The 23,230-nt window shown below is 47.1% G+C and overlaps 1 protein-coding gene across 2 annotated transcripts in view; it reads left to right on the top strand.

Annotated features, from left to right (window-relative positions):
- The first annotated feature begins 672 nt into the window (after positions 1 to 672).
- The window catches only part of LOC128310575 (innexin shaking-B), a 26,322-nt gene continuing 3,764 nt past the window's right edge, over positions 673 to 23,230 (top strand). The window contains exons 1-4 of one of the 2 annotated variants that reach the window (XM_053047247.1): positions 673 to 1,097; positions 5,788 to 5,953; positions 6,223 to 6,356; positions 6,455 to 6,644. In XM_053047247.1, the coding sequence (XP_052903207.1) occupies positions 850 to 1,097; positions 5,788 to 5,953; positions 6,223 to 6,356; positions 6,455 to 6,644 (738 nt within the window). In that variant the 5' untranslated portion in view covers positions 673 to 849. Of the gene's footprint in view, positions 1,098 to 5,787; positions 5,954 to 6,222; positions 6,357 to 6,454; positions 6,645 to 19,068; positions 19,570 to 23,230 lie in introns of those variants that run through there. The other variant, XM_053047248.1, reaches the window with a different exon arrangement.

The following is a 23,230-nucleotide window of genomic DNA, read 5'->3' as shown; positions in this document are numbered from 1 at the left end:
GTAGAACGGTGATACCGCGCGTGTGGTCGTTTCTGTGCTGGTGAAGAAATAGCAAACGGTTTGTTTATTTCTATAGCAATATTACACCGCGTTGGGCCAATACGCGCCCTGTAACAATAACAAGCACGCGTGGTATTGGTGAGCACACGGTCCAACAGTGCCAGCAAACGCGTGTTCGAGTGCTTTGCCAATCGTGATTTTAGTGCTCGTAGGTTGTCGATAATATGCCAATATGCCCGTTCGTCGCAATCGCATCACTCCAGATCAGTGGCGAGTTTAATTAACGTACTAAAAATATACCCACAAAAACACCATCGGTACAGTTCGTTCGGTGTGAGTGACCCCAATAGGAATCCCCAAACTCCCCACGGTTATTAACTTTCGTGCACAACGTTGCGGGTCAGCGGACATATTTTGCGAAACCTCCGCTTCCGATGCCAACTCGCTCAAATATCTTTCCGAAAGCGAAATAAAACTGACACGAGCGAGCTTGGGATAGTGTGTGTGTGGTACTGGTGGTACTGGTCCAGAGTGTGTGTTTTTTTATTCATTGTTGTCTTCCTCTTCCGTTCCGTTCGATGTTTGATTTCTATTCGGAACCCATTGGCCGGTCAACCCCCAAGGAGGTAAAATAGTGACTTGAACATGAACTACGGTCCGGTGTTAGTGTCCCGGTTGCACATGATGGCAAGATATGGTGTAGACGGACACCACCATCAGCTGCTGGAAGTTCGCAATTACTGTAGCCAGCTCGGTAGCAACGGATGTAGTTCTAGCATCGGCCAACGTGCCGTTAGCAACGTGCAATGATGGCAAGGCTCTGGGTGTGCTAGAATTTTGGTCACATAAATGTTCAGTGATTGTGATAATCGTAAGAGTTTTAAATCATTTCGGAGTGCCTCGTTAGTGAGCTCATTACTCGACAGCGGCGGATCGAAAAAGATACACCCGCTGGATCCTAGTATCACGCTTGAGTTCGAATCAACCGATGCTCCTGACCGCGGGAGCATTCATGATTCCTCCAAACTGCTACACATGGGCAGAGCTAGTTCCAGCCGAAGCTCGATTGATTCCAGGAGAGGACTACAACACAAGAGGTTCGTATAGCCGCGCGTACCCTTACTGTCATGTGTCTGTGTTTCTGTGTCGATAACATTACTTCATCCTTCATCCCGCATCATCCGCGCGGTTGCTGATTAAAAATCAATTTAAAATCCCTTTTGTCCTCCTCCAATGTAACACAACCTAATCATCAACGGCAGCGCCTGGCAGCTACGGTGAAGTGTGCTTTGCCTCGCATAACTCATCGTCCGGCGTTATGCAGGCGAGGGGAGCAATCGTCCATTTCGCTCACGACGTGCCGACGTTGTGATGTTCGGTGCCTAACCAACATCTCAACCCCTGCAAATGAGTTCGGAAAAACCTCCCGTTAACACTCAACCAACGTTCTCGGCTGTTCGCTATCGTAATTACAGTAGCCAATGGACTTACCTGGTGTACTCTTAATGACCAGACAGCCGTAGAGACGAGGCTAACGTTAGCGTTGGTTGATTGATTATGATGTTACTCCAAACCCCCGGGACTTGGATCTGGTCGTAAGCTCCAGAGAATCTCCAGAGGTTCTGTGGAGGGGTTGCTTACCAAAACCGTGCTCCTTAACTTTAATATCTTACCAGCATCTCTGCCATCCGGTGTCCAAGGACTTCCGAGTGCTAGCGTTTCCACTGCTTTTTTCTCTACACTTTCTGCCCTTACCCATCCGGTTCGGTAGGCGGAAAAGCTTTAATTCATCTTCATTAACACCTCTTTGTGAGAGTTATCACATCGTTCTGCTACCGCCACCTCCACGTCCGATTTGTTACGCCGTAAATGCGAACGCGGCACCGAGTGAACACGATGGCAACAAGTTAAGCAGCACGGTGCTAATACTTAATTTGCTCTGCTGATTATGATTTCATACATCTTCTTTACATTCCTGTCCGGTTCCCGGTCTCGGATCCGTTGCGACACGGAAAGTTTTATTCACGCCCTTCTCCAGAAGGAAGTCATTTTGCTTAGGAATGATGTAATTATGAGTGATTTTAACCTTTGTGGTGATGAATCACTCATCACCACACGGCATTTAATCAGGTTGTGGTGGTGGGTTTTCTCTTCCAGGGAACTATGAGAGCACGAAAAATATCAATAATTTGTTTAAAAAAAATGTTTCACTGTCTCGGGATGATTATTTTAGGACCAGAGCAAGAGCTGTTGTACACCTCACAGGGATGCTGTTTAAGGGAGACAAGATCTTCATTCCTATTGCAGTGAAGCGTTGCAGTGCTTTCTTATATTATTTTACTAACCTTTTGCGGATTGTTTCGGTACTCAAGCTCGGTACAACTCAAGCTGCCTCTCGTGTGTGAGCAGGATGTTCAAACCTGATGATAAGGCCGCATTCGTAGACTAGTATCATACGACGTTGATATCAAATCGCTATATTGTACACGCAACAATGATCATACATGAACAAAAAAAACCGTTGTGGTTTTTCGCGAAACTGAACCAAACTCTCTTATAATTAACAATAGATACCAACGTATAACCTATTACAACTAATCGTATATTCTTCTTCAGGAAAAGCACAAACCGAATCTAGCATGCGTATTTTGACAAACACTGGTCCCCAAAACTACTACACAGATTCACACAAAGTGCTAACAAAACTTACGGCCTTTTAAGATACAGTTAGGTTTATCCAGCAACAGGGGTGAGTCGTTACTCTTTACTTAGCAGACCAGTTTTGTTTTCGTCATTCTTCCTTTTCGTCATCTTCTTTTCCGTTCCGAATCTATTGTTATCCATTTAGCCTTGTTTTATTTTTGGTAATCTTCTATATAATATTTCTAGTATATTGAAACTGCAGTTTTCATACTACCTTGATACTTATGATACACCTTTCGTAGAAGTGCGGCCAAATCGTTCTCGCTATGATTTGTTTTGGATAGATTTTTATTATCTCATTTTACTCTTTTATACTTTCTATCATTCTCAATCTATCTCTTCCTCTCGCTCCTTTCTTACGGTATACTTTGTACAACTTTTGAACTTTTTTGCCATAATATTCATTTTACTTTTACCAAAGGGTACGCCTGTCTCACTCGCAGATAAATGATACCCTAGTAGACTTTCAGTTTGCATGAGTATATCTTGAGTCATTTGATACAAATTTTGATCCGTTCACGCTATGGTTTAGTCCATCGTTTTTCATAGCAATTTTTTATCTCAGAATGATATCTATAGGTCATCCAATTTGTGTAACGTTTCATTCTTTTTTCAAGAGACTTTTACAACATAATAAATCATGTTGGTTTCAGTGGATTATTTTATCTATTTGATTTTTATTGTTAACCAATTGTTTAAAACATCCTTGTTTAACTCATGATTTCACGGACCACCATTCATTATTTACAACTATCAACTACAGCTCCGAAAGCTTTATTAGTAAGAGAATAGTTTAGCGATTATTTTGTACTACTTTCCTCTTTTTTACTATTTCAATTGTAATATTCGTATGTTTGATTCATTTTGTCCTATTTTTGCCCTCATTCTGCTGTAGACTATTTTATACTCCCATAAGCCCCACCCCAACCCCTCGCTTTTGAACAGTATATAAAGTCAGTTACCAAACTATACATCAGGGTTAAAATCACACATGGTTCATACTGTGACAAAGTACGAAAACGGAAGACCGGCCATTAGTATATAGAAATCAATGCTTACATGCGACGCTTCTCACATTATGTTAGATTTGAAGCTGATTTTCTCAAGTTGTTCCAGCTAAAATTAAATTGTGTATTAAGTGCAAGCAAATCCCTTGTCTATAGATTCCAGCAGAGTTATGAAAATATTCCGCAGTTTCGCCTGGTTTGATCACTAATTTGCCTTCGAAGCAATCAATGCACATTTTATTTAAGATATGTTTTACATTAAGTAACTTGCAAATCTTCACACAACGGAAAGCGGTGCTCTAGGATTTGTCGTTCATTTTTGTTCAATCATCATCAAGAAACCAAGATGCATGTGTGCAAGATGTGCCAACGGCATGTTTTAAGAAGTGTATAGAAATATATCTGTACTACGACGATGAATTAGCAAGTTTGTCAGGGTTTTTCTACAGCAATTTAATATACTATCATCGTTCCTTGTCGTTTGTCGTATACGACAGGTTCTAGAGTACCGGCTAAGGGTGATTTAAATGAGGTTCATTATGTTTTTGTTGGTGAATCTTGCATTATCTTCAGTTTCGCATTGTAGAAAGACAAGATGGTACGAATTCTTATGCTCAGGGCACTACAATGTATCTGTTTTGTGATGAACATTTGTTAGGAGGAACTGTACATGATCATTTTATCGATGGGAAAGAAGCCACACTTGAGACGATATCACATTTCCACCAATTTTATTGAACGATATAAATTATGCAGGTGCTTAAGGAAAATTTATTGTACTTCTACATCGATTGGTAATCCACAAACACACAGCCGCACTCATACTCAAACACACAGCTCGGTCGTAGCCAACAAAAGAGAGCATCAGCAATCGGTAGTTGATGAGATACGATTGGCGAATAGTAGGGCACATGGATTGGACTGCACAGGAAAAACCACCAAATTCACACCCTGCGCGGAAGCACACCGCATTTGCCTCGCAGTTGGGAAGCCCCGGCATAAATAAATATACAACTCACCATACGGACCGGTAACGAGCGCAGGGGGCCGATAATAATCTCCCCAAAAGATCGAGTGCCATTCAGCGCGAGGCAACCGACCTAATCCCATACCAAAAAATAAGAAATAACTAAACAAACAACGCTAAAACCGACACACGATCTGTCATACGATCGCCCATACGCGGTGCATTAGTCATCAGATCAGCATTTTGACGGCACATAACAACAGTTTTCCGCATTGTTCCATATTGTTGCGCAAATACGTTTGGTTTTTAATTACAGCTTCTAGTTTTTCGCTGCCTCCAACTACCTTTCACCACTTACCTCTATTTACCTTGTTCAAACCTGGTTCGATAGATTGATGCACATTTTACCTTCAACGCTTCTGTAATAACCAATCAAACCCGATCAGTAACCAAACAGCCAAGAAATTTTTCGCAGCAGCTACACACAGCAACACGAACACTTCACCTACAAAACATCTACCAAAAAAGGGAGTTTCCTTTGCAGTGCGTTCACAATGTAGCTCACTGTACGATGCGTTTGCGAGCTGGTAATTGATTGGTGTTGCCTTTAACTTGAGTGAAAATGGAATTTGCTCTGTAAAGTAAAACAATTAACAAAGCCTGTGAAACTCCCTTTCCCACACGTAACTATGTATCAAAAACAGGCGCATACGCTTTACACACGCCACAGCATCCACCAGTATCCGGTAAAATGTAAACACTGTTCTCAGCAGCAAATAAATTTGACCACCACGCCACCCTACACAAAACAACAAAACGCTATATTTCTCGCACAATTCAATTTTCCGTAGCTTTTGAGTAGCGCGATTCTAGCAAACCGATCGAACTAAAGCTTCCTTACCGAACGGGCCCTATTATCGAAAAAAAAAGAAACCGGCCAGAAGAAGTAAAAATCTTCCCGGGTCGATGGACGATGAAAGTGGGGTCCAAGCAACAAAACCACTGTCCCGTGGCCAATAGCAACATTAATCAGTTTTCCGACTTTTCTTCTCTCTTTCTCTTTCTTCTGGTCTGCTGTGCGAAATCCCGACACCTTCCCTGTCGGTGTAGATCATTTTCAAAGAAAGTCAAAACAAATCTAGCTGAAGGAGTGCCATCCTATTTTAGAAAGAACCAGGGGGGGCCAACTCAGAGAGCCCCCATAAATTCACCTTCTAGTAGTAATATGGAGTTTTTAAGAGGCGTTTATGCATTTATGCAAGTGAGTAGGTCATCGGTGAGTATCACGATTCACGGAATGAATTGAATAACACTTTAGCTTTATTTATGCCCAGCTACTGATCCTATCTGGAAGGTAATTTCAACTGATCGACATAAACGTGTGGAAAAAAGTTGTTTTGGAAATGATTCTCCTAAAGATCTCCTAACAATTTCTTATCCGGCGTATCCAATTATGTCGAAATGTGCTCCCCTACCCCCCTATCGTACTTTACCCCAACCGCGATACTCAACTAACCTCAGCCTTTGGTCCCTCGTCCCGCACAGGTAAACCATGTAAAGACAGATTCTTCAATTTTTCGACTACACACGAATGCAACGGTTATCCTCTTGGTAACGTTTTCGATCGCAGTTACAACAAGACAGTACGTCGGAAACCCAATAGACTGTGTACACACTCGGTAAGGTCATCAGCCACAGAAAAATGCGTGTCGCTCTCCAGCATAATGAGCATCTTCCTTACTTCTATGCCTCCCATTCCATATTCCACACCCGGCAGAGATATTCCAGAGGACGTCTTGAACACCTATTGCTGGATACACTCAACCTACACTGTGGTGGATGCATTTATGAAAAAGCAAGGCCAGGAAGTGCCGTTTCCTGGGGTCGACAATTCACAACGAAGCGGAGCGCTAACGATAAGACACACTAAATACTACCAATGGGTAGCATTTACGCTGTTTTTTCAGGTAAGTGCACTTTCGGTGCCGTTTGCATCGAAAGCACCCGAAACCCTCACCATCATCACCGTATCCGTTGCACGGTGTCCATCTTTCGTCTTTTTCTATCTTTTGGATTGTTGTTTTTTTATCCATCACCGCTCGTTTTGATTTTTCTCACACCCACACACTGTACCCGTGTGCTTCGATAGTTTTTTTTTCGTGAGTGTGAGTTTCATTATTACTAGGCGCAAGTCGTCGCAGGACTCGCGCGCGTTCTCTCTTTCTCTCTGTCTCTTTATCTCGATGTCAAATGCACTGCCAACACGTGTGTATCAAGCCGATGAGTGTTAATTGTTGTGCTGAAGCATTTCTGAGTGTTTGTCGTGTTTTAATTGCAACGTTTTTTACTCCCACTCCTTTTCCACCACCACCCACTGGTCAATTTCCACCCTGCACTGGGGGAAATCGCGGAACTGGGCAATACAGTCACCGCAACACTTCTTTCGCCGCGCGTACTCCCAGCTCCCCAACGTTTCGGAAAGACCACCGGCACATCGACGACATCTTTTTTTTTACATGTATTTGTTGCTGTTGTCGTTTTCTACCCTTCATTTTCCATTTTGTGTCCGTCCTCTTTAGAGTTCCAATTCCGATCCCGATTGTTCTGAGATGTCAACTGCAATGCGACCAGTTTTCAGGCCAACTATTTCCAAGTGCTTCTCAAGGATGTGCTCGTCCTCGAGGACAGTATGTTTTTTACACACACACACTCACACACACACAATGCACCTCGAACACCCCACACAACACAGCAAAAAGCGTAGAAGGAAGGGATGGCAAAGAAAAGGGAAATACTCGGAACGACGAGTCATCTTGAGGCGAAGGATTACTAGACTTTCAGTGATTGTCTTTCGTTCGAACTAGGATGACTCTTGTAGTTTCCACTTGAACGCTGATCGTCGGACAAGGACAATCGTCAAATGTGCTTCCGGGCGCTAGTAGTTGCTCCATGAACAAACGTTTACGTCGTTAAGTGACGTTCTCAAGCTATTCCTTCGTGTCGACCAGATAGTATCATTTGAAGCTATTAAAGCGACAACAATATTTTCCAATTGTGTTTATACTCGCAACGCAAGGGACATGGGAACAGAATGTATAAGTAAATAAATTCCTGCTAAGCGTACCACAATTAGCGAAATATTTAGCCAGGATCGATATGCGGCTCCACAATTTTGCCCATTATACCGGGTGCGTGTTTGTTAATTTGTGATCCCCCCGGGCTAATGATATCCTCGCTTTGATCCGGAACGCAGATTTCCCATCTAATCTTGCAATCATAAACACTTGTCACACGAAACAATTAACTACACGCAACGCATGGACGATCGGATAAAACAAAACAAAGCAAATACACCGAAGCAGAGGAGTGAAGCGAAATTAAAATTTACCGCAGCCCGCAGCAGTACGTTCATCGGTCACGTGACGAATTCGTTTTGTAAGTCACGATTGTGCTAATTTGATCGTTCCGTTGACAAAATCAGCGGCACTTTTTTTATTACCGCTTCATTAAGCAGCACGCAAACCGTACCCAAGTGCACGCTTGCAGTAGCGCCAGTTGGCGCCATTGCCTTTCCCACCCATTTGCCCAGCAGTCAGCGTTTGAAGCCGTTGAAAAATTCATCATCCCGCAGCGGTACGGTTGCGTACCCGCGCGAACTGGCTGCGTACGTATTGACGTATCGCCCATACGCTAATGCCGGCAGGCATACGTTTCTAAGCCAGTCCGAAGAGTCTTCCCCTCCTACGGGGTGTACTAAACCGGGTGATGTGGGGTAACATTCCTTTAAAGTCATCCCCCGAAAGAAAAAAACCAAACGCACGTACAGCAGCACGCGCGACTGCCGCGTTTCGGAGATGGCAGATGGCCCCGACGGAACGACCCGTATAAGCGTATGACCGTGTGACGTAATCATTTTCCGATAGCTTTCCTCCCCAGAGGGGGAACACGGCAAAATGCTGATTTTTGGTGTTCATTTTAAAGCAATCAGCATCCATTTATAACGTCATCATCATCATCATCATCATCATCATCGTTCGATACACGCACAACGTATGCACAACGTGGATGTGATTCCTTCTTTTTTGCCGCAGCAGATCTGCAACGCTGGTGTGTTGTATTGCTTTCACTGATGCCAACGAAAGATACCGGGCTGCTTCCCGTATTTCGTATGTACACACACACAAACGACCCAAGGGTAAACAACGCATTTTGGCTTTTCTTTTTTTCAGTGTGTGTGTGTGTGTACATATACGTAGATGTACGTGCGTCGTACGTTAAACGCTTTCCAATTGGTGGAAAAATGGAAAAGCAGAAGAGAAAAAATACGCCACACGCTGCTCAACCAGCTTGACAGATGGTAGCATGGTGCGCCCTCTGCTGTCAAATCGGTGAAGCTGTATTTTTAAATCTGAACTTGAGCACTAGGATGCGAGCGTTACAGACACTTGCCCGTAACGCATTTCTAAACTGCTCTACTCAATCTCATCTGCCAACAGTAAAGGATCAATAGTGTTTTCCCCATCGCATTGCCGGGTGCATTATTGGTGCAGTCCAGACCGCCTGTCATGACAATGGCAGGAGCCGTCGCAGCGTTTCCAAACTCCCAAAGGACAACGGCCCGATAATGAGCAGTGAAAACTTACGTTACGGTACACAAAGCTCAGTCAGCAGCAGAGAAAGCAGGCTTTGCGATAAGATTTAATTCCTCTGCAACAGTTCCCGGTCGTATCTTTTGTTCCGAATTACCGGCCACAACGTCACACTGCGCACAAAAAAACACACTGGTGGCAAATGCATTTACCACATTTAACCGACCGTACTATATTGGATGATTTTTCGTAGTGAAAGTGCACATGTTTTGTGGGGTGTGGAAATTGGAACGAGAGGCACCTCACCATACCACCCAGTCAGAAGATCGTCGGTAAGTGAATAGTACGGGAATCGATCACACAGGGCGTAAAAAATAATGCCACACACACACACACACGGGCGAGCGCACACACCGACACGGACTCGGACCCGTGGAAAACTTACTTGCTTATGTATTAATATATACATAAAGCGAGCATTTTCTCAACAGGCTGGTGTGTGCGTACGTGAAAGAGCGGGAAAGCGTTGCCAACCCTTTCACACGCGGAGTACAATTATTGAGAATGCATTGGTAGTATCAAGCGTGCAAAAGAATTAGCCACGAGATGTTGGATGCTGCCAATTGGAGGCAAATAGGGAGCAACCGAAAGAGAACGATTGAATTACTGAAAACTGGGGAGCAACGCTGCACGATGCTTTCTGTTTTTCCACCTTTTCCCTGGCTGGCTTACACACGGTGAAAAGAGTTCATGTGGCTGAGAGCAAGAGTGAAAGATGCATCCCCGAAAAAGGAGAGAGAAGAAAAAAGCGGAAAATTCAAACTACATACTAAGAATGAGATAGAGAATTAAAAATATCAGCAGTGTACGCACAAATCCGTGGAAAAAACCGCGTCATCACGGAGCATCGGGTGGCAACGGTCGGCGACGGGGCGGGAGACAAAACCCCTTTTTCCGCCTGTTTTGGTTTTGCGGGTCCGGTCCGGTACGCGCGTCTTGCTCATTCCCGTCGGACCGCCTCCTCTCGTCGATGAGCGCGTCTCATCGGAATTGGATAGGAACTCCCTTTAGAGGCCACGAGAGCAGAACAGAACGCGCGCCGTGCAACGCACACATTACGTATTTATAAACATTTGAAAAATCTTCAACAACCCAGCACACATGTCCACGGTGAGACACGTCGGAGTTTCCACTCCCCCCCCCCCCCCCCCCCCCTCCCCCGAATCCGTCCTGCGTCCCAGCGTTGTGTGCGTGCGTGCGTGCATATGTGTGTTTGGGTAGAATGATGGTGCCAGGTCCATCTATCGGATACGGAGGCCAGCCAGATTGGCCATGGGCCACGCCACGGCGAGAGATATTTATGTTTAGAGCAGCGAGTGCGTTACTAGTGTGAGCCGAGGCGTCGAGACGCGAACAACGCCGCGTTCGGGTCCCGGTTTTTCGTGAGACCGCGTGAGATACGGGCGCGCCAGGTCGGGCTGCGTACGTCCCGACACCGTCCCGTCCCGTTCCATTCGTTCCGTCCCGTCCCGTGCGAGATTTCTTGACGTGCGTGCGTTTGTGCGTGTTAACAATTAATTCCATCCACCGCTTGGCCGTTCGCCCTCTGCCTTCCTGCCTCCCTGTCCCCCGCACTGCCTCCCTTTTTGGTGGTCAGTAAGTCCCTCCGCCCCAAAACGTCCCTTTCCTTCCAAAACTGCAAAAGCTCTGAAAACGGGTCGAGAGCGGGAACTGATCCGATCGTGAATCTGGTGAAGCTGAATTGATGCCGAAACATTATAAAACGCCAGTCCTCGAGGTTTGGACTGGCACCGCAGTACACCGTGGTACGCCGCCTGGTGTAAATCTGTGCCGGATAGAATAGTTCAAGTTGAAGAGAACGGCGAGAAATACATAAAAATGCGCGCGCGTGCGGCTAATGTTGCCCATCCGCCCTGTTCTGTCTGTCTGCTGTCGTCCGTCTGGACTGGGCCGCTCGGCCGCGGCTCGGTTCGGTAATGATGAATATTTTTAATTACACGGTCTTTTTATCGGTGCCCGTCCCGTCCCGTCCCGTCCGTGCCGCCCCGTCGAACATCCGTCGATTCGCGCGAGCGACGTTGTTTTGATGAAAGGCAGTCCCGGCACCTTGTCAGTTTCGTCAGTGAGCTTCTTGCAGGCGTTAAGTGAGCGCATTCATTAATCAAAACGCAAATATGTGAAACGCGTGCAGGTTATTTGTTTACCCCGCGAAAGCGAATGCAGGAATGCTGTTGAAGCGTGTGCACACTAATCATCGGTCCTACCCAATCGCTTCGACTAATTGGGATGGTCAGCACCTCGGGTCCACCACAGGAGTGTTCTGGGGCCGGACGATTAGCCGATCACGCCGTTAGGCCGTTGTGTTTTGTTGAAACACAAGCGGACACAATTCATTATTTCCCGACCCCCAAAAAACCCGTTCTCCGACAGGCAAGTGAGCGCCCGACGACACCCTCTCTGCTGATGGCTGTGACGTCCACGCTGAAAATGGCTGTCACACTTGATTATGGGGTACAGTGACTGCAGCTGCACGTGAAGGACCTCGATCACCGCAAAGCGCGGACAGCACGTTGTGAAACGGCAGCAAAAGCGCCAGTCAAGTGTGACTAACGCATTCAACTTCATCTTCGATATTGAATCGAACACACACAAAAACGTGACGCTATCGGGTTGCGCTGACTCACTCGCTGCCACCTGACACTGACACATCGTTTGGCGAACAAAAACCGCAGGCACCAAAAAGGAAGGTTGCACTGTTTCGCAAGGGTGTAATCAACTGCCAAAACAAAGCCACACAGCCACGGAAACACGCTCCGAGCGGGAAGGAAACTGCCTGGGAGGCATTACCGGCCGCCTGCAGCGTCGCGAAGGCTGCGTTTGAGTTGCGAGGCTGTGTGATGTTTCGTATCCGTTTCGAAGCAATTGAATTAACCCCCGCTTGAGCCTTCATTTCGTCCACACACAAACCGTCACGTCACGAACGTCTAAACCCTTTTTCCGCCCGGAGGCTGATCGATCGCACGGAGACACCCGGAAGTAGCTAAAACTGCGGGAGCTGCAGTTGATGGGTGGAAATCGAATTGATCGATCGGAATGGGAGTAATTCAGTAGACGGTGACGGTTCATCGCATTACCTAGCGCATCCAGGTTAGACGGGATGTCAGCCGGGTTTCTTGGAACTTGGCAATGCCGTTCCGACGAAGATGTCGGAGGTTTCGGATTTCATCATTACATGCCGACATCTGGGAACTCCCCATTAGCCGTTTTTGGCACACCACGTCACTGTCACCCGAAATGTCCCGGATGACCAAGCTAAGCAAGGGGTGGGGTAAAGACCAGGTGGAAAGGCTACTCATTAACGAGCGTTGCCGTTAAATCTGCAGACACCGGTCAATCGACGATGGGATGGCTGAAGGGGAGCTTAGCTGATATTTTTACTCTCTTTCTCTCTGTTTCTCGCATACATACACTCGTCAACCACCATTCCCTTCTTCCGTCGAGATCGGGTTGCTCCTCCCCTCCCTCCCAACCCCCCCCCCACCCCCTCTCCCATCGTCCCCTTCATCACATACTCACGGGAAAACAGCATTATTCAGCACGTATATATATAAATACTGGCCAATTTATGTGTGCACCTCGGAACGGCGAACCTCGGCCTGCGAGTCGACTTCTCGGGGCATAAAGATTTATACCTCGTACATGTGTGTATCATATGGCTCCCTTCGTACCGCAATTCTCCGTACCCTTCCCTCCCTCCATACATACGGCGCAGCGTGAGGAAAACTTCTTCATTGCCGCGGCAGCGAAATATGTGAACTTCGTGTACGTGCGTGCGCTTGCGTTTCTGTGTATGTGTGTGTGTGTATGGTTTTCCCTTCAGTACGCTTCGTGGTCGTGATCGTACGTCGCTTGATCGTGCGTGGTCCACGTTCGTGCTTAACGGCGCTGCGGTTTATTCAGCATTTTTCCTTTTCGATTTTCCCGCCACCCGCCTTTCCCGTTCACCCCAATTCGCCCGAATCGATTCCCAATATGTGTTGCGTGTATGAGTGTGTGTGTGTGTACCGTATATGCGCCACGCCAATGGAACGAAAAATTGCTTCATTACACTACACGTGTTTCGTTGTCGGGTGGACGTCGATTGTTAAATAATGCGAATGATGCTGCAGGTCTCTGCCCCAGCTCAGTGCTCGGTGGGCGCGATTTTGGATTTATTAAAACCGCCCCCATCCACCGGGAATCTTCGGGGCCTGCATGGGTGCAGTCGCCTGGAGTGAAAAGCGGCCGTCCGGACTGGCAACCGAATGTTGTGAGCCGTCACCTAAATCATTCCGATCGCACAAATTTACTCACCTTCGCATGCTCGCCTCCCCATTAGCGGGGCGTGAGCACGAGGTGCTGACGGGTTGATGCCGGTGGGTAATAATTGGAGAGTTATGTTTATGACCAGCACCAACGGGTTAGCGATCATTTTAAGCTCAATTCCTTCGGTTACGCCTCCCCGGGTGGTGCTGTCGGGGTTGGGATCACTTTAAATGCCAATGAAGAGCGTTTACATCATTTCCGTACCGATCGTTTTCGGCCGCGGGTTTTGGATAGTTCCAACGTTTTGCAGCTTCCAAAGGGCGGATGGCGGTTGGTGGATGTAGATGTCTAGTGTATAAACCCAGCAGTCCCACATATTGGCATTGACGATTTGCGTGCTCTTTTTCAAGTATTACAAACATATCGGACTGGGCCGCTGATCGATTCGAGCACCGGCCTGACATCGATGAATCGATCGTACTCTTCAAGAGCGTTTTCCCGTTTGATGTTTTACCGCATAGCCGTCCATATACACACACACACATACGCACACATGTTTCACTTCCGCGATCGATCTTCGTTCACATCCTGATCGCGCTTCAAAAGCATAACAAATGACTGGGCGTCGAATATTTCCCGCTTGGGCGAAACATTTCACACTGAGTGTGTGAGTGTGTTTGTGGGGGGGTGGGGCCGTACTGAGCGGCAAAAGGGCAAAGCAACGGCAATAACAACAAAAACTGTCGAAGATGGCCGTGTATACACGGGGCCCATTAAATCAAACACTGGACCCGCAACCGTTTTGCTATTGTACCCGTGAGTACCGTGTTCTTTATTTCTTGCCAACCGAACCAGCCAACGGTTCCACGGAGGGCGTGATCGACGCCCGGACGCAATGTTTGTGTTTGACCAACGATGCGCACAACCATTGCTAGAGTGGCGTCGTTGGCAGCCCGCGTGCTAAATAGCGGCCATTTTTCATACCGTGCGGTTTTCATCCGGGGGCCTTTACTTTGTTCGCCTAACCTTGGCGGGATGGAAACAATGCAGCAGTCCCGTAATGCGTTCCATCCGGCACACAATACGGAACGCACGCTGCGCCCAGTTTTGCCTAACCCGCTGGTACACCGGCCATCGATCATCGCAAGGATCATTTGCTGGAAGTTGCACGTTAAGCACGAACGGATCGTTTATTCTCATCGTGTCGTGGTTCGGCGATCGTTTTGTTGGCAGCCGTGCAATGGTCGATCGATCGTCGCTCTTTGTGTGGGTGCAAGTGTTTCTGTGTGGCGTACATGGTTCCACAATACACAGGATACAGTGAGCACACTATTTTTTTTTAACAATTTTATGGCAATCTTTATGGATTACCAGATTTCCGACGATAAATGAATCTTTTAATCCATAAATCTATTTACTCATTGGATTTCTCGAAGACGACTCGCAAAAGATTCATTGTAGAATCTTTAAAAATGGATGAATTTATGGTAACATATCTGCAAGATAATTTTGATTTGTTGATTTTAGATAAGACGCATTTTTCGTTATCCAAAAAAGGGATTTTTAAATATAAAATTGACACGATTAGTCACCCTGGAGTCTGATGAGTGAATCGTCCTTCCTCCTTAATGAATAATCCCTTGCATCGAATACTTAGTCATTCATGCATCGTCAGCGAGCCCCTAAAGATTTATGAGTCTTTAAGCTCTAACAGATTGACTCTTCGAAGGTTCTTGATTCGAGATTCATGATAGAGAGCCATATGTTTGGTCCAAAGATTCATTAAGGTTCATGAATCCGAACCAGATTCATCGAACACTGGCTCTATTTCATCTGTTGTGGAACTCTGTAACGAGGATCGACCTATTGCCGAGACATTCAAACGGATGGCTAATCGCATTGTAATGGTACTTTGGTTCATAATTTGCATCATTATTCACACAAAAACACATTTCTAACACCTTTCCCATCTAACGCACACTGTTTTTATTGTAATGTTGAGTTTTGCAATCTTTACCCCGGTGTACCGCACCACACGTTACACATTATTTTTACAACACTATTCGCTTATTGTATTTTCACACTCACTCACGCACTTACATACACAAAAACAGACAAAACACATGCAAGCAACTTGCTAAACGGTTGTTACACTTTCCACAATTGTATGCTTCATTGTCAGTACACGGTTTATTTAGCTCTTTCTCCGTCTTTCGCTGTGTGTGTGTGTGTGTGCGTGTTTTTGTTGGTGTACTTTTCATTTCCCATCTCTAAATCACTCATTTTCCTCTCGTTCTTCTCTACCTCCCCCTACTTCGATTCGCGACCACGAAAATAGCAAGGATACAAAGAACCGATCACACCACCAGGCCGCCAGGGGGTGCCAGGCGTGCGGGAACCCATATAAGGGTGTGTTTGTGTGTGTCTGTCTGTGTGTGATTGTATGTCTATGAAGAGCTCCATATGCTTAACGCGTGCTTTCGTTACTTCAAGGTACCTAGAGATTTTTCCTACCATTTTTCCTATCTGTCTGTGTCTCGGAGCTGCTGATTTTTTTTTTGTTCCGTGTGTCATCGAACAGTTTTGTGTCACTGCCTGTCTCTTACTTTCCGCTTTCGTCATTATTCTTTTTTGTTTCTCCCTACCGTCCCGTCCCACCGTTTGTCTTGCACACTTGCACCAAACTTGCCATTGCCAATTCTGCGAAAGAATTACAATTTCCTACCCGCCCAACGGCCAATTCCCTGCGTCGGCACGATTCAATTCGCTACATTATCGAATCCCGAAAGCTCGTTATCAGATTTCATTTCGATCTTTTGGCGTCTTGTGTCCCAGGACCGGCCTGCTGTGTGCACGGAGCAATGGGCAACAATAATAGTGTATTCATTGCAGATCATTGGTGTGTGATGTGTTTTCGGAATCGGATTTTCGGTCCCTGTGAGGCCTGTCGAAACAAGCGTCACACTGCTGGGCCTGTCTTTTTACATCGTTGGCCGCTTGGTACTGGTGCCGAACGATGTGAACTCAAGTGACAGAATAATCTAAACAACGGCGAAAGATGCGAATTTCCATTCCCACCCAATCACGCACCTATTGACGCTATGCATAACGATACAGAAGACCATTAATATCGGAAACGTGATTCTTATAGTAAATCCTCCATGGATTCGTTTGATATACGGACACGAAGATTAGCATCCGAGATGTTCCTGCGCGCCCGGGTGGCATTCAAACAACGTTACAATTTTTATACATAAACTTTCACTGTGGCGGCATTGCCCCTGTTGGATTGTTTTACTTTGCCGACACGGACAACGGGCGGCGAAGTGCAATAACTGGCGCTCGTTAATCATGCGGACGATTGGAATACTCATTCGCGATTGGAAACCCGTTCCGTTCCAGAAATGTGGGTCTCCTCGGTGGGCTAAATATGAATTGTGACAGCGGTGAGACCGAACTCATCGCCAACCGCTCGCACAAGCTTCCAAAGCTTGCGATGCCGCGCGATTCGAATGCGAAACACCGGATTCGGGTCGAGCCCTCGATCCGACGAGACTAAACCCACCAAACCCCGGGGTGTCTTGTTACTTTCGAATGGCCCCATATGTCTTGGTCGGCGCGTGTATTTGTTCGGCTGCACCGGGGTGGTGCACGAGTACGCGCCTGTCTCTCCTGAAGGAGATGGTTAAAACATGGCCAGGGGGGGAAGGGGGGGGAAGGGGAGGGGAGGAGGGGGTAAGGAGAAGGGGATACAGCGGAAGATGGAAGACGCTCGTCTTTCGCAGCCGATGGTACGATTCGAAGACGAGTTTCCAATCAGTCACAGGCCGCCGTTGGCAGCGGAAGCAAGCAAGCAAGCAAGCAGCAGTAGCAACAGCAGCAGCAGCAGCAGCAGAAGCAGTAGTAATAGTAGTGGTAGTATGCAAGCAGTTGACGTCCGTTGGCAGAAAGTTCGCCTGACAGCGGTACGCGCGCGAAACACGACGTCCGTTCGCCAACAGACAGCAGACAGCAGCAGACGGTGTGCGTGTGTATCGGCAACGTGGCCAATCGTGTCTTACGGCAAATTGGACGTGCAGTTTAGTTGCATTTTCCGTGCGGAACCATTCGACCAAACTGCCCTCCAACACGATCGTGTGGTTTTTTTTGTGGCCACGAATCGAATCGATGTGTGGTTTTTTTGTTATTCTTTTTTAGTATTTGCCTTTCTATGTATTTGTGAGTGTGTGTGTGCGTTTGTATGTGAGTGTGGTTTTCCGTGTGTTTCGTTGTAATGCGATACATCTGGACTGTTATCTGCATCAGCGGCAATGCAACAGTCACTAGCAAAAAATCGATTCCTTCACGTAAAGATCACGTTCGCTTCAGTTTCCCAACTTTACTCCTCGTTTGAAGCTTTCAGCGGTGCGTTCGGTGAGAGATGTTCATCTGTTCCATCTGTTTTACTTTCGCCTAGCATCTTACACAGGCGATCGAGCAAATCGCAGCGCTGTAACTTGTCCGAGCTAGGCTCATCCCCTTCCCCGATAGGTTTTGTGTCGCACGATTGAGAGTGGCCGCCACGTATACAGAGCATCCAGAGTGTAAGGAGAAAATAAAACATCGTGTACGCCGTTTGTAGCAGCAGTGTGTAGTGAATTGTTGGCTTCCGAGGGGTTGAACGCAACACAAGTATACGAAACGGAGAGCTTTCCGTGTACCGTGCCAAAGGACGAACGCCAAAGTGTTGACTACCGCACGCGGAAGTAATGATCTGTGAGAAAAAGAATGCCTTAGCAACAGTAGCTTCCGAGTGTTCGCCCAGTCGCTCTCGTGTGGAGGGGCTCGCCAGTGTAGATCATCGCTCGTCCTTCCACTAACCGTCTCCCGTATGCCAACCCGTGCGTGCAGAGTCGTGAACAACGGGGCAATATGGTGGTGAACTGTGCCACTAGAACATTGGGCAGTCTTCCGTACCGTCACCGCGACCGTTACTACCATTGCCGTTTAATGGACGAACTGCTGTTCGATAGAGTAGAGACCGTGCAACCGTTCACTCCATACACCGTTGGAGGTCGGCCGAAAGTGTCCAGCGATCGACGAAACATTCATCGCACCATCACGAAACATTCAAGTGGAGTTACCGCTTCCCCCGAGCAGGAGAACGTCCTTAAGTCTTACGATTCCTTGCGAGTTTTGTGCTTCATTTGGTGTGAGGTCTAATTGCGTTTAACCGGATATCAACCAGCATATCACATAACCGACTCAAAACAGTAGTCGCTGTAGTTAGCCTAGCCTTAAGCATGACCTCGGTGCCTCGCAATCTGTGCCTAGGTTTTGTGTAAACGTTCCGTTTGTGCGTGTGCGTGTGTGTAATTTGTGCCTGTGTGTGCCTGAGCGCACTAGTGTCCAGGTTGTTCGTTGCTGTACGTCATGTGTTAACGAAACGTCAGTCTCTAGCAAGCAGTGTGGTCCCCACAGGCTACTACTGTCCGCCTGTAGATCGTAGAAGCTAATCGCTAAACACTCGCCACGAACCAGCGCGGGGAGCGCACGACAGGGAAGATCAGCGGACGGATCTGCCCGCACCGTCACGTCCAGCGAGAGCCCCCCAACAGCAGAGCCCCCGGAAGGAAAGATGTTGGATATCTTCCGTGGCTTGAAGAGTCTCGTTAAGATCAGCCATGTAAATACCGACTCGCCCGTGTTCCGACTGCACTACTCGATCACCGTGATCATACTGATGTCCTTCTCGCTGATCGTCACCACGCGCCAATATGTCGGCAACCCGATCGACTGTGTGCACACGAAGGACATACCGGAGGATGTGCTGAACACGTACTGCTGGATCCATTCGACCTACGCGCTCAAGAGCATGTTCCTCAAGAAGGTCGGCACCGAAGTACCGTATCCGGGCGTCGGCAGCTCCGAGGGCAAAACGTTGGATAAGAAAATTTACAAATACTATCAGTGGGTCTGTTTCTGTCTCTTCTTCCAGGTGAGTTTGGCTCCGCAGCGCGGTGCGGCTACCGTGTGCGTGTGTGATTGTTGTTTTCACGTCGTAATCGTAGTTGAAGCGAGTTAAAATTCCACCTCGTACCGCAGGTCGGATCTGTCGCACCGTTTGTTTGCCTTGCCGTCACATAACACCGTAACGCTGTCGTAAAACGGCGCGGCGCACCATTATCGTGCCACTTACTTACAAACTAGCCGTACAACTCTTTATGGGTCGTTTGATCGGGTAATTGAAGGTGTATAACATCGAAAAACAACTGTTCGAAATCTTTAATGCCGATTCAGCCAAACCAAATGGACACTTCATCAGACACACTCAGACTCGGCAAATCTCGGCGAATCCTTCCTTCCTTCCACTGGGCCGCGAATGGATGTGTGGGATTTTACCCGAGGGAGCGAGGTTCCGTTTAACAACACGCTTGATGAATTGGCTAACCATTATTTCAATCGCTTTTCCGTCTCGATCACTTCCGTGTAACGTGGTGCTGTAAACCGTCTCGCTCACCGTCTCGACCACCCATCCGCCCACCCACCCACACACACACACACATAAAGGCGCACACAGCGTCCGGCGCACATAAATGGACGGAATTCTTCGGTTGTGTTCTGTGTTTCGTTTGCGCTAGAAATGTCGCAATTACCACGTCGTCAAATGGCAGGCAATAAACTTCTGCTGGCTGTTACCGTCCTCGCCGCCGTACGTCCTTGAAAACGCACACCCTCTTACTTCTCGGCGATCCCCCTCTCCCTCCACCCCATCAGACCCAATACTGTAGCCGTCCATTTTGACGGCCGTCACCACACGTCACCTCCCTAACAACCCACCACCGTTTTCGTCACAAACGCTGCCATTTGTTGTTTGTAATATTTTCGTTGTGTTCGGAATGCTCCACTGGTGTACCATGGCCAGTGAACGGTGGCCCGGTGTAAGCAGTAGCAGAAGCAATTTTAATTGGCTTTGGCTTCGATTTGAGTACATATCCTGGGATGAAGTCGACACCGTTTTTCCACCATCTCTTCCCTCCCCCCAAACCCAGTCAGTTGGAAGATGTTCTCGGACGAATGCGCTCCCGCCCTGTTGCTCTCGTCTCTCCCCAAACGAACCTGTCAGACGAAACCTGAACCTGAATGCGACTCGTTCGTTCAAACGAAATTAGCGCTAACGCTTTATGTGCGAGAAAATCATTGGGGATTTGTGGAACTCTCCGGGAATTTGTTGAATGATGCAATAAAGCGTTCTATTGCATTAAAACATTGGACAGCTTTCAGCGTGCTGTGTGTTGCAAAATGTTGGGAAAACACTTACTCACCGAAAGACTTCATCTGTCGAAACAATAGCTGTATGATTCAGACCCGAGGCGGAATTCTGCATGATTCAGCATTACAATACCTCTTGTTACTCACCAACGGCAACAGCTCGATCGTGAAGCTGATAGAACATTCTACAATTCCTTTGGTCGTGCAATATCTGGGCACTATCTCTCTCTCTCTCTTTCGCTCTTTCTATCCCGGTTAGTGCCCCCCGACAGTGAGCGCCCATGTCAACGCACTGTGTGATGTATATTTATTTACCTTATCACATTTTAAAAGCACGTAAATCTCAAACAGCCAAGTGTCGGTACGTCTCGGCCAATTGCTTCTTGCTCTACCCCACCTTTTCCGTAAGGCCTTTATGCCGGCGCACAAAGTGTGTGTGTGTTTGTGTGTGTATGAGGATTACGATCCATTTCGATGCGTGCTCGATTGCAGTGTGATTTGGGTTTTTTAAATAAATATCATTCAAAGAGAAATGTCCGTCCCCTTTCCACGGAGTAATGTGCGCATTAGATGGTGAAGCAAATGGAGGCGCCTGGTTGCTGTTGACGCAAGGGACTCTTTTTATTATATCTATATTACTTCCTGACCCGCAGTGGATCCCCACTGTCACGTGCGTCTCTCCTTGTTCCCACCTCAGCTCCTTCTCCTCCTCCCCCTCCTCCCCACGCATGTATGCACAGTGGGTTATCTCGTCCCGAACCTCCCCCCACTCCCATCCAAAAACCAGCACGATCGTTCACAATGCACACAAGTGTGTACACTGTTTTGAATTTATTGTCGAATATAAATTTGAGAAGCTATTCATTTTTCGCGGCGCGGGGTGTACAATGCTGTAAATCTGGTACCATCCGTGCCAGCAGATTTGACGTTTTGTTTGGTCTAAGGGAGCCCAGATCTCCTGCCGCCGGCCCGCCCCGAAAACCAAACGCCAGCCAGCCCGGGACATCCCGCTGGGGCCGGGAATTCCGTAGAGTGTGCAGCCGTGAGCAGCGCCCGTGTTCTGTTTATTGTGAGCATATTTTGTTTGAAATGTTTTGTTTTTCAAATCGGACTTTTCAACTCAAATATCGCGCACCACTGGGAACTTTGTCGCCAATGTACCGATTTTGTCGTCGGCGGTGCTTAATGATGGAGTTTTTGCTTTTATCTTGGTACTGTATACCGTTGTGTTCGGAATTGGTGGAAAAGTATTGAATCGGCAAACACAAAATCTCATCGCGCTGAGCGTTTTTACAGAGGTACTTGCCCTCCTCGCGCGGTTTTTGTGTCAACCGGTCTGTGGTGAACAAACAATGGCTGCCGCACGAGCGCGCCTGTGTGTGTGCGTGTGTGTGTACATCCTAACGGTGTTGTTTATTGTTTTGCAAAGTATATGTCCGAACGTGTATATTCATCGATAATTTATCGTGGTTCGGATACCGGCCGTACGTTCCATTTATAGCGTCGTTCGTCGTACGGGCTTTTGAGGAAAGTTGCAGATGAAATTTATTACTACCAAATACCTTCTAAAGTACATAAAATTAACGTTTCATTCAATTGGTGTGCACATGATGCGTGAGTGTGTGCGCACGGTTTTTTATTCATGCCCCTATCGAAACATCCCATTGTTTACGTGGCGCGGCTGCACAGCCAAGCCACACAAAAAATAACTATGACATCACAGTTCTCGCAACCATTATCCTACTTTTTCAAAGCAAATGAACGGACCATGACGGACAAATGGCTATAAAAAAATAAATAAAAAGATCCCCCCCCCCTTTCCCTACCTCTCCGCTCAGCCTTCTGGGTCCTGGGGGAATCATTTAGGACGGTTGTGCAAAACGGGGAGACCAATTTAAACATTGCTCCCTATCATTTTCTATCGCCCAGCAGCGGCGGCCGCTCTACTACCTTCGAATTTATTTTGCATGAAATCGACTCAAATTTTAATTTTATTTTTCCAACTTTTCCCTCTTTTTCGCTGGGTGTTGTGCGCCATGCTTGAGTCAAAAGTCAACCGAAAGAGATTCTGAGGACCACGCTCGGTTTGGGACGCAAATATGAACCTGAAAAAGAGAAGACCAAAATGAGACCAAAACTACAAAGCGGTTTGCAATTGAAATGATTCACCTCAATTGTCCCCGGTGAGAAAGTGAACCGCTTGAGCAGAAGCACCAGCAAAACGGGCAAACCAATCCCCCCCTCATTCGAATGCACCAGATGTGACCGAATTTTAGAGGCAATCTTGGTCGTTCAAACAAGAACGGAGGGGGGGAACGAAAAACCTTGAGTCGGTCGCAAAAATAATGCAACATCTCGGTGGGAGAGTGTGGAAGGCACTCTGAAGG

Source organism: Anopheles moucheti, chromosome 2 (genome assembly GCF_943734755.1).
Source record: "Anopheles moucheti chromosome 2, idAnoMoucSN_F20_07, whole genome shotgun sequence".
Taxonomy (NCBI): Eukaryota; Metazoa; Arthropoda; class Insecta; order Diptera; family Culicidae; genus Anopheles; species Anopheles moucheti.
The sequence above is the reverse complement of the archived record's forward strand: the minus strand, read 5'-3'. Positions and strand labels throughout refer to the sequence as shown.